This window comes from Daucus carota, chromosome 2 (assembly GCF_001625215.2).
Source record: "Daucus carota subsp. sativus chromosome 2, DH1 v3.0, whole genome shotgun sequence".
NCBI lineage: Eukaryota > Viridiplantae > Streptophyta > Magnoliopsida > Apiales > Apiaceae > Daucus > Daucus carota.
Window position 1 is genome coordinate 34,401,679 of NC_030382.2, and position 12,010 is coordinate 34,413,688.

Sequence of the window (12,010 nt, forward strand, 5' to 3'; positions counted from 1 at the left end):
ATTATGTTTATCAATTTTAATTTAGAACCATATAAATTTTTTGAAAAATATTTAAATCACATTATAATAATTTTAATATAAAACACATTTATTAATATAATCTAATAGGAGTTGGCATAATGTATTCCACTCAAAATATATTAAAATTTGATAGATAGAATTTAATACTTTGGCATGATACATACGAGAAAAGGAATTGCTTGATTAAAATAATTTATTTGAAACCATTAATGGCTGTGATGATGTATTTACCAAAGTTCTAACTTACAAACAAATCATAATTTTGAATTTTATTTTATTGAAAATTTTAATTTATTATTTATAAATTAAATTTTTTCACACCATTTAAAATATATTTAAAAAGTTTATAAATAATTAAAAAGCTCCCGTGCCTTGCACGGGCTATAAGCTAGTATACTTTTAAAATACATGCATGAAAAAACTGGACACCGGGAGAAGTAGTTCAGAAAATGTCGCTTTCGATATATTAATACGATTAATATTTTCAACCCTGATTCCTTAAACAGAAAAGTGATAGTGTCAGAGCCCCAAGCCTACATAAACACTTTGGGCAGTTGGCAGGGGCAACACCGTAATAAAGTGGAAAAGAGTGTCGGTTACTTCATTTAGTTCCCCAAATACATTAATTAATACTGTAATGTTTGGCGGGTACACAAACAAACTTGGACTAAAAAGAACAAAAGTGCTCGCAGTTCACATTAAAACAGACCAAACCACTCTCTCTCTCTCTCTCTCTCGTAGTCTCTCTGGAGAGAGAAACAAAAACCTTTGATGTATACACACGAGTATATATACACTTAATATTCCAATAATTCTATTCTCTCTTTCACTGTATATACATCAAGTTCTTCATCTCCGATCGTTTCAAATCACTGTGTGACTGTGTGTACTTGTATATATAGTGTAAAGGTAGTGTGTGACTGTGTGTGAGAGAGAGAGAGCTTTTAAGAAGCTAGATATTTGTATGGAGTTGTACGGACATAGTGGAAACGGGTCACAGACGGATCAATGGGCTGCACCGGGTCAGGAAACGGGTCTTGAAGGTTCGTTTGTTTCGGTTTGTGTTTGAATTTGTGCTTTGTTTATTTTGTGTGTGTGTGTGTGTTTAGGGTTTGGAAATTAGTGGTGATTAGTGAGTGTTTTGTGAATGCAGAATCTATGATGCGGTTAGGGTTGTTGGGCGGGGAGTTGTATCCGGAGAGAGGAGGTGTGCCTAATTGTGCTTACTATATGCGAACTGGTTCCTGTGGATATGGTAACAAATGTCGGTACAATCATCCCCGTGATCGTAATTCGGTAAGCTAGTGGTGTGTTTGGAATTCAATTGAGGGGATGTAATGTTGTTAATTTTGTGTTGTTGGTATATATTTGCTTCGTTTGTTCCAGTTAATAATTTTTACCTTTTTGTTGCTAAATTTGCGGTTTTATGTTTACCTTTTGTGTAAAATTTAATCCCAAAGTCGGTTCGGTGTATTTTGTCGTTATGCTATATGGTTATCTGTGCATTTATTCTGTGCGTAAAATCGGTGTATCATGTGCAATTTCCATAGACTTTCCAACCAGTTTTTCATGTTTACTTTTTGTCGTTAATGCCTAATATTAGATAGTAGATCCAACTGAGGGACCACATCATACTCAAGGCCGTATTTGATTTTGCCTTTGTATTTGTTCGTAATTCCCTAAGTCTATGGTTGCGTTTTGAATGTAATTTAGAGGATGTAATGTTCATATCTTTGTGCTGTTTTTTTTTTTTGGCCATGTCTGTTCATTTTATACTTTTTTCTACTAAATTTGCGGTTTCATGTTTAGCTTTAGTGTAAAGTTTAAGGTCAAACATTGTGCGGTGGATTTTGTCGTATATCTAGCCGATGCCATATGGTTATCTCTAGCATTTATTCCTTGCACAAAATAAGTGCAATTTCCATAAACTTATGCAACCAGTTTTTCATTTTTAATGTTTGTCGTTGGTGCCTTATATAAGATAGTATATCCAACTGAAGGACCACATTATATTCAAGGCCTTTCTATTTAATTTTGCCTTTGTATTTAAACATAAATGCGTTTTAGAATGTAATTTGGGGATGTAATGTTATGTCTGCGCTGTAGGTTTTAATTTGCTATTTGTGGTTCAGTTTTTACTTTTTGCTGTTTTCGCTGAATTTGTGGTTTTATGTTTAGTTTAAGTGTAAAGTTTGAGGCCAAATGCTGTTTAGTGGATTGTCTTATGTTTAGTTGATGTTATATTTGTTATCTATAGCATTTCGTGCGTAAAGTAGGTGTATAATGTGCAATTCCTATAGACTTGTGCTACTAATTTTCATGCTTAATTTTTGTCGTTATTGCCTAATATTAGATAGTAGATCCCTTGATTGATCTTACCTTTTCTATATGATTGTAATTTGGTAAGTCTATAATTGCGTTTGGAATGCAGTTGAGGGGATTTAATGTTGTTATGTTTGTGCTGTTAAATTTAATTTGCTATGTTGGGTTCACTATATACTTTTTACTGTTTCATTGTTGAATTTGCGGTTTTCTATATAGCTTGAGGGTAAGGGGCTGGTATTGTATCATGATTTTTAATGACAAATATTGGGAGGATGACTTTAGTGGATTTTATGGATTTTTAATGACTCTTGTTGACTTCTTAAGATTTCAAAAAAAATTCATGACTCCTAAGACAATGACTTTTAAAAACTTTAACAGACTTTTTTTTACAAATTCATGACTTTCAAATACTTTAATAGACTTTTATTAAAATTATAAATAGCCTCTTTGAAACTCTCGGGACCTTTTGCTATACCCTCTCGATCTTCTGCTATAACCCAAGTTGGGTGTATCTTCTCAAATGTGACGACTACAAAATCGATTAAAGGGTATTATTGTTGTATTATATATACTATAGTACAAGCTACTGATATGGTGCACTAAGATTTTATAAAAGCGTGGCTGTTAGGTGATGTCTTAAGTTTGGAACTCAGAAAGGCATTAAGTAGGTGCTTCTGTCTTTTTATTAACTAGCGTTACATATCCCAGAAACTAGCTGTTAGGAGGTTTATAGTGTGATAGGTGATGTGGTAGGATATACTACAAACTATTTTGAGTTACTATATTCTAGCACTGAACTTCTGCAATTTATAGGCAAAAATAAAAATTACTTCAGCTAGTTTCTGGGATATGTAACGCTAGTTATGCTGTATCAACATGCCTGTTAAAAAGGGTGTGAATCAGACATTGTTGATTAAGCATTTGAAAATCTGTTGGTTTGATTAGCTACGATATAAAATTCATAACTGAAATCATGCCTGTATATCATGCCGGTATTTGCTATATGCATAGTTTTTGATTTAAAATGCATTCTGCTGAACATCAGCTGGTCTGTATACGCAATTGGTATTTTGAACTGTGATTTCTGAATTCTAACATATCTCTAGTTGATTCAAAAAATAATAGTCTGAGTAGTGAGTACCTTAAGAAGCTAGCTTCCTGTTTTATTTGCACATGGAACCAAAGATTAGAACAAGAAATTTTTCATTAACAGCCAGCGACCGATTAATTGGGGGAAGATAAAGTCATGTCAAATCTTGACAATAATGGCCTGACAATTTTCTATACAATTTTCCAAAGAAAGTCATTAAAAGTCTATCAATTATATTTTTCCACCCAAGTCATTGATATATTGAATAACAACTGACTTTTAATAACTCTTTAAAAGTTGTAATTCAATACCTCAAACTTTGAAAGACTTTTTAAAAATCCTAATACAATACCTCTTTACTTTTAAAGAGTATTCAAAAATCTTAATTGAATACACCTAGATTTTAAAAGTCAATAAAAGTCATTAAAAATCATGATACAATACCACCCCCTAAATCTTTATCTAGATAATCCACGTCTATAAGTTATAGGCGGGACTTGGTTTTAATCAGCTCCTTGGTTGAGTTAGTACTTCATACCTTTATTCCTGTCTATTTTGGCAGTTTTGTGTTCAGTTTTACTGTTAAACCTAAAGTCAGAAAGTTTTCGGACGGATTTTGTGTAGAGGGAAAGCATATGTGGCTGATACTATATCGTTTAGCAATAGCATTTATGTCGTGCATAAATAGGTTTAAAATGTTTGGTTTCAATGACCCAATTGCAAGAGCGGAGCTCTACCAACTCAGCTATATCCCCCCGAGCCAAGTTGGGTTTGTGTACCCAGTTTTTCATGTTTATCTTGTCATTCATGACTGTCATTAGGTGAGCTGCTATTTTATATATTATATGGATGTGCGTGTGTGCATGCATGTGTATTCCAATCCATGCATGTACTCACATTGTGTGAGTTGATTATAGTTTGGTACGTGGAGCTGGGTTAACACTTCGTTGTTCATTGCTTTATTATTGTCTAATTTGCAGTTTTGTGTTTAGTTTTAGCGTTAAGTTTAAGGTCAAAAAGTGATAGGTGGGATTTTGTCTCGATGAACAAGTATATGTAGGTGATACTATATCACTTATCCATAGCTTTTATTTCATGCATAAAACAGATGGTAAAATTGTGGTTTAAATGGGCTTGTGTATATAGTTGTTTCTCATGTTTATTTGTCGTTTATACCTATGATTAGGCTGTTTACTTAACTGAGAGACCACATTGTACTTAAGCCCTTTACATTGATCTTGCAAGTTGATTTATATTTATAAGAACCCTAAACCTATAGCGATCATTTGGTTACATCCTTATTCCTCGAATCAATCACAATAAAACACATCCTTGACATTATCATATGAAAACAATAGGAGCTAAATACTCATCATATTGATGTTGTCTCGATATGGTAACAAATGTGGGTGCAATCACCCTTTTGATGATTACTCAGCAAGTTGGGATTTCGGGGAGTAGTTTTGTTATTTTTCTGTTGTGGAATTAAATTATTTTCTGTGTATTCTATTTAATGCTTCATTGCAGTTCAATAATCAGCTCCAGTATCACTTTAAAAATTAGAAAGTGTTTGGTGAGATTTTCTCTCAGAGGGAAATGCATATGTAGCTGATGCTACATTGGTTATCTGCAGCATTAATTTTGCAGAGAATAGGTGTAAAATCTGAAAAAACTTGGTTGCAGACCTCCAAATTCAAATATTTGATGTGTTCAGTTTCCATGGATTTGTGTATGCAGTTTGTCACGTCTTTTCGTCATTTATGCTTGTTTTTAGGTCATGGATCAGCTGAGGGACCGGATCATATTTGAGTCCTTTGTTTTAAGTTTATTATTTGATTTATATACGAAGCCAAATCCAAAATTTATAATAATCTTTTTATATCTTACTTGTTCCACAAATTGAACACAAGATATGACATATCATATAAAAGATAGAAGTAACGTATTACTTAGTTAAGAAAAAAAAGTGACTAAAGACTTGATCCTGTGCCAGGTTGAATCCGGTTTCAGCTGAAAAATTTAACGTGTGGAAAGAACAAACTTATCATCCCTTATTTTATCTTGATAGCAAACAATAATAAATATATTCTAAACGCTGAGTATTTTGTTCGATTCTTGTAGTTGTCTTGCTTGAGTCATAATTAGCTCTATATCTCTTTTTATTATATCTTCCTAAATATACACAATTGCCCCTGAACTCAGATTGTTCCTTATGAACACAACAAAATTCACTGCCAGCAAGTAATAATATAATGCTCCCTCTGCCCCGAAATTTTAGTCTCTTTTGGAATTCATCTGTCCCACATTACTTGTCCAAGGTGTGTAATACTATCCTTTTATATGTATATCCAATGTTGACTCTTCTTCACATGTGCATTGTTGACTCATCTTTACATACACATTGGACCAACACATAAATTTAGGTATAAGTCTGAAAAAGTTATAGTAGTCGAATTTTCTTAGAATTCTGTAAGAAACTATATCTTTAGGGGGGGGGGGTATCATTATAATGTATCAAACCTCCTCATTGCCCTGTAAATATTTAAAAAGGGAAACATAGCTGTTTAGTAAATTTTAGTACTTGCAACTGCAGTTAGAAACATATACTGTAGTTCTTTGGATGTGCATACTCCCCTCGTTTCGTCTCTTATACTGACACAGGCCCTTTCTGTGAGGTCATACCTTTACTTTTGCTTTTTAAATAATACATCCATATTCATTACAGGTTGGTGGAGTTGTAAGGACTGCAGGAGGTGAATTTCCAGAGAGAATAGGGGAACCTGAATGCCAGGTTAGTTGCTCCTAAAATTAAGTGGTTTAAATGATCGTTCTTGACAAAATTCAAGTCCCCGTCTATTTTTTCCCAAGTTTAGGATTTCACTATTCACATAATGCTCTATGTTCTTATTCTGCAGTATTATTTAAGAACTGGGACTTGTAAATTTGGTACTACCTGTAAATTTCATCACCCCCGAAATGGAGGTGGTTCATTAAGCAATGTACCAGTAAATATATATGGATACCCGTTCCGACCGGTAAATATCTTTTTGCCTAAATTAGTTTTTTCACTTTGTGAAATGCATGTTTATACATGAAATACTATGTGCCTGTGTAATGATCCTGATTAAGCTTGGTATTTGCTCTTAAACAGGGTGAGAAAGAATGCTCCTATTATTTGAAAACGGGGCAGTGCAAATTTGGTTTAACTTGCAAATTTGATCATCCTCAGCTGCCTGGTATATCAGTGCCGGCATCTGTACGTCCATATTATCCAACTGTGCAGTCTTCACCCCCGCCTGACCAGTATGGAGGAGCAACAACCAGCTACAGGGTTCCAAGACCCCCATTATTGCCAGGGTCATATGTATCAGGTGCTTATGGTCCCTTGCTGCTTCCCCAAGGTGTGATGCCTATTCCAAACTGGAGTCCGTATTCGGTAGGTTGGTTTGGTAATTCCCATAGGAATATGGCACCTTTATGACTATTATTCTTATAGTGAGCTAAACTACATGTTGTAGGGACCTGTAAGCCCTGTAATGTCTCCTGGTGCTCAACCTTCAGTTGGAGCAGCTTCTTTGTACGGTGTGACACCACTATCTTCTTCCGCTCCTGCATTTGCAGGTCCTTATGCCCCTTTACCTTCTTCTGCTGGCCAGTCGAGTAACAGCCGGATGGAGCACCAATTTCCGGAGCGCCCTGGCCAACCCGAATGTAAATACTATATGAAAAATGGGGACTGTAAGTTTGGATCATCTTGCAAGTATCACCATCCACCAGACTGGGCTAATTTAAAGACAAGTTGCGTTCTCAGCCACATAGGACTACCTTTGCGTCCGGTATGGATAATTTACTTGAGGCTGTTCTATTTTACTAATTATATGTTTCTAGTAGATTATGGTATCTCACTTTGGTGAAGCCAAAATTTACTGTCAAGTCAATTGAGATGTGCCTGAACTTCTGAAGTTCTTTCTGCCAAGCGTTTCCTCTAGAGGCAGTTTGCATTTAGATTCCTAAACACAACTCTTAGATACATTTATTTGGAAGAGTGACTTGTAAACTTATAACCAATCAATCTCAACTATGGACTCTAGGTTCTTTAGTGGTCACTGGCTCCTAATTGATTGAAACAAGTAGAAATAATCAATTTACCCTATTTGTAGTTTAAGAACGGAAATTAAAAGTTCCCGAAAAGATGGGCTCCATGGTCTTGTTAGATATGTGAGTGGTGTTTATGAGAAAGCTTGTTATATAGTTATCTTTTTACATGGTAGTCTGCTTCTTTATCAAAATAAGAAGTGTCAGTGCAGGGGAGGTCTGTCTGCTGATGAAAAATTCCTTTCAAATTTGAAACAGAAAATCTTAATCGATGCTTTAAGGTATCCGAGGGAAATATGTAGTTTGCTAGCATTTTAGTGATTCTTGATTAACTTTAGAAAGATGAGTTTAAGATATAGTTGAATTGATGCCTATAATTTAGTATGTTATTTCCAATTTGTTTCAACCTGCAACATTATACTTTTAACTGATTAGAGAACATTGGGAAAAGTCAAGTTAGTGATTTAAATAAACTTGACAGTAATATTAGTGTTGGGAGCAATAAGATGCCTATTGCCTACTTAAGGGTGTCACTGGAAAGAACCACATCAACATGATTGAAAAAGCGAAACTCTCTAGTGTCTGATTATCGATCTTGCGGGGTTTGGAAAATATTTACTCATCTTAATTCTTAGCTAGTCAAACAAAATGAAGAAGGAATGATAAGACAGTACAATGTATGCGTGATCGTTACTGATAAATTAGATGCACTCTACCTGAGATGATATATTCATGCAAGTCCTGTATGATAATTCATATCATCTTCCTAGCTAAATGATGTAATAGTTTTTCATGAGGCTTTAAATCCAGAAGAAAATAACCCTAGTTTTCCTCTTATATTATTTAGTTTCGCTTGTTACTTTTATATCTCTATATATCTATGAAAAACTTGTTTGAGAAATGATGTTCTAGAATTTCTTTAGTGGTCCTTGCTTTGATTATTGAAAGAGTATATATATAATGGGGCACGAAAGTGATCACGGAGAATAATTTTGAATATATATATAATATACAAACTAAAGAAAAAACCAAGAGAAACCACCCCTTAACGACATCACCCACCCTCTATATGTTATCACCCACCTCCCATATGACATCACCGGCCCACCACCGCCCCCATGCAATCCATCCCAGGCCCACTAGAGCCTTGCCAAGGCTCCGGACAGGCCTTGGACAGGCTCCGGACAGTCCTAAGGGCCAAAACTTGGGCCCGTCACGGTCCCACAAGGCCCCACCCCGACCTTACTAGGCCCCACTGGGCCCACCTCGGGGTCCATCACCGGCCCCAAAACCCTTCCCATTCTACTTAATTGCATTCTGCTTAATGGTTTATTAAATGAGGTTATCTGTATTAAGCCCGATTGTTTGTAGGCCTTGGTGCATTAAGTATGTGGGGCCCCATATATATTATGTTGGGATCCCCACATTTCAAATTAGACTTGGTCAATATATGGTGATTGTGTTATTAATATCGTTTTGAGCCCTTTGGTTGGGAAATCCTTGGGGTAGTGGATTTTCTAGCGATTACTCCACCAAAATTTATCATTATTATTGTTTTTCTCTCTTATATCCATCTTCGACAATCTATCCTGCATTGTGTATACTACTGGATGCTGGTTATAAAGTTTTCTGCAGAAAGGGATTAAGGTAGTCAATATGGTTCCATCACTCACCTTTTTCTTCTAGGCTGAATACCATCACTCACCTTTGTGCTTTATCCTTCTCCGCTTCTGAGAAATCTTTACATGCTTGTATTAGGTGCTTTTGTAATAATCTTCTGAAACTTCTTCTGCTAATCCGTAATGACTTAATAATAATTAGAATTGACTGTTACATATCTATATGAAATGCAATATCAGATTTAAAAAACTATTCGATAGAGCAAGCAGGAGTAAAGGTAAAACAAACTTCAAAGTATTATAGGTTTTTTCATGATTGTACGACTGATGGTACCAAACGATATGTTGCGAAGATGATAACTTTTTTCCTTGCACCAATTAATCTATTTTTCCAGGAGATCTTATTCTTCAGTTTTTCTGTCACAGTAACAGTTGCCAACCTGCCATGGAGGGAATGTATACCACTCTCTTTCTGTTAAGTATGACTCCATAATCCATATAGTCCGGCCAAATGTAGCCCTTGTTCTGCTCATTAAATAGATAACACTGGGAACAGTTTAATTGCTATCATCGATTTTGGCGTAGAAAGTTTCATATTTAGGCAGTTGATTTCATTCGTGTTTGCCATTTTTTTATCCTTGTATATTACTAATGACAATATATTCCATTTTCCAGTGTTTAAAAATGTATAAATTTAATATTTTAGCGGTTTGCTGACTAGCATATTAGTATAGTTATGTAAAATTATCTAAATGCATCCACCCACAAAAATTTATTTGCCAACTTACGTCCTCTATTAATCTTGATTTTCCCGTGCCATCCTTATATTAATATGACGGGTTTGTTTCTTATTCTGTATTTGTATTGATGTCCACTAGAAGGGATGTTGGAGTTCTGTCCCCTTACCACTTTGCCACTATACACAGATTATGCTTTTTTGGGGTGCACATTTCATCTAATCTTCTTTTGTTGAACAGGGCGTGCAACCTTGCAGTTTCTATATGCAGAATAAATACTGCAAATTTGGGCATACTTGCAAATTTGATCATCCGGTGGGAGCTATAAGATACAACACCTCCACTTCATCTCTCAATGACATGGCAGTTGCTCCATACATGCTTCAATCTACCCTAACTACAACTATTCCATTTCCAGAGCTACAGCCTGAATTTGTATCAGGGTCTAACCTGGATCCTCATTTGACTTAGGCTACTGCTACGTGGAAATTGGAACACTGCTAAGGACTATGCAAGCTTCTTCTTGATGATCTAGCACAGCTTTCTTGACAGAATTTTCCCTTGGGAACAATTAGTGTTGCAGAAGAAAACAAAGACAAGCTCACCGTCAATCTGAAACTGTAAAAAAGCGCTGCTCAATAATGGTCAATGTTCGGTTGTGAACCTATTTTTGGTTTTTTAGTTCTAGATCTGGAAACTAATGTAGTTTGTTGTGTGAAGTTTTATGTTTTCAAACTTTAATGACCTACTTGGTACATTGCTCATGGTATATAGATAAATCAGGTGAATCTTTCTGGGGCATTTTAACAAGCTTGGCATGGGAAGATCAAATGTGTCCTCTCTTAATACCGAAAGCAATGGAATGGAACGGAACGAATATAATAAAATATTTGAGTATGGTTATTTGATGAAAAAAGAACCGAGGGAGATCAATGACACAATGGCCATTTTTAGTTTGAAGTGCAAATTGACTTGAATTCAGACATTCAGTATTATAATAAGAGAAGTTTATATTAAAATAATATTAAATAAAAGACATTATAAATATATGATATCAGTATTATACTAAGAGAAGGCTGATCATGTACAAAAATTGCAGAAGGTGACAATTGGGAGCATTGGTTGTCATGTTGCAACAAACAAACGAATGAAAGATGTTGATTATTTATACGTCGTTTATACTGGGCATATAAATGACGCGGATTACTACCATATGTTACGAATAATAAATACCAAAGTTTGTATTACATAGTTTATAACAACGCTGTCGAGCATCTAACTGTAACTGCAGCTGAACATGACTAATCACTGATTAATATATTATTTTGTAAATTATCGGACTAAACAAATAATTGATTATGTTATTAATAATCAAACTGAGATAAAATTATTTAAAAATTTTATTGTTATAAATTACTTCAATAATGAAATTCACAAGTTTATTGAAACTTCTATAACTTTTACTTGCACAGATGTTCAACTTCATATTCTAATTTTTGGTCAACATATGGTTGAATTGTTTTAAGATTTTAAGACGGGCTCGAACATTTAAAGGGTTTTTTTTGAAGCAAATAAAAAACTAAGTTTCGAGTTTAAAATTAAAAATCCAAACAAACTCAAACTCAAATTCGAGTGCTTTCCATCAAGCTAAAAGTCGCAGTATTCGACTCTGTTATAGTTGATATTATCATTTCGTGAATGATGATATTGCACTTCTATATTACAGTCATAATTATAATCTCTATCTATTATAAGAAATTTTGTGGGTGAACAGATAAGATTTATCACCTCACTTATCTCGGTCACATTTATATGTCATTAAAAATAATTATGGTCCAATTTTCGAGAGAATATATGATCATACTATCACAGACATATATATTTTAATATACGAATATTTAAAATATTCTTGAGTCCTCGTGTACCAATCTATGAAACCTAGGAAGGCAGTTTTGGAAGTTACAAAATGGACTCCAAGTGTAGATTTTGTCTGAGCTGGCTAGAGGGTAGTCTCGGAATGGTTTAATGATCACACATTGTGTCTGTACGTACATACAAGTTACATTTGTAGTATAAACCTATATAATAACGATACATACAAACTGGCACAATGCATCAATAAT

At 34.6% G+C, this 12,010-nt stretch overlaps 1 protein-coding gene across 1 annotated transcript; it reads left to right on the forward strand.

Moving 5' to 3' along the window:
• The first annotated feature begins 675 nt into the window (after positions 1-675).
• On the forward strand, positions 676-10,688 carry LOC108209614 (zinc finger CCCH domain-containing protein 32). The gene is made up of 7 exons (XM_017380612.2): positions 676-1,064; positions 1,175-1,317; positions 6,162-6,227; positions 6,352-6,471; positions 6,588-6,872; positions 6,955-7,272; positions 10,128-10,688. Exons 1-7 carry the CDS (start codon positions 986-988, stop codon positions 10,356-10,358), a joined length of 1,242 nt encoding a protein of 413 aa, XP_017236101.1. The 5' UTR covers positions 676-985; the 3' UTR covers positions 10,359-10,688.
• The last annotated feature ends 1,322 nt before the right edge of the window (positions 10,689-12,010 follow it).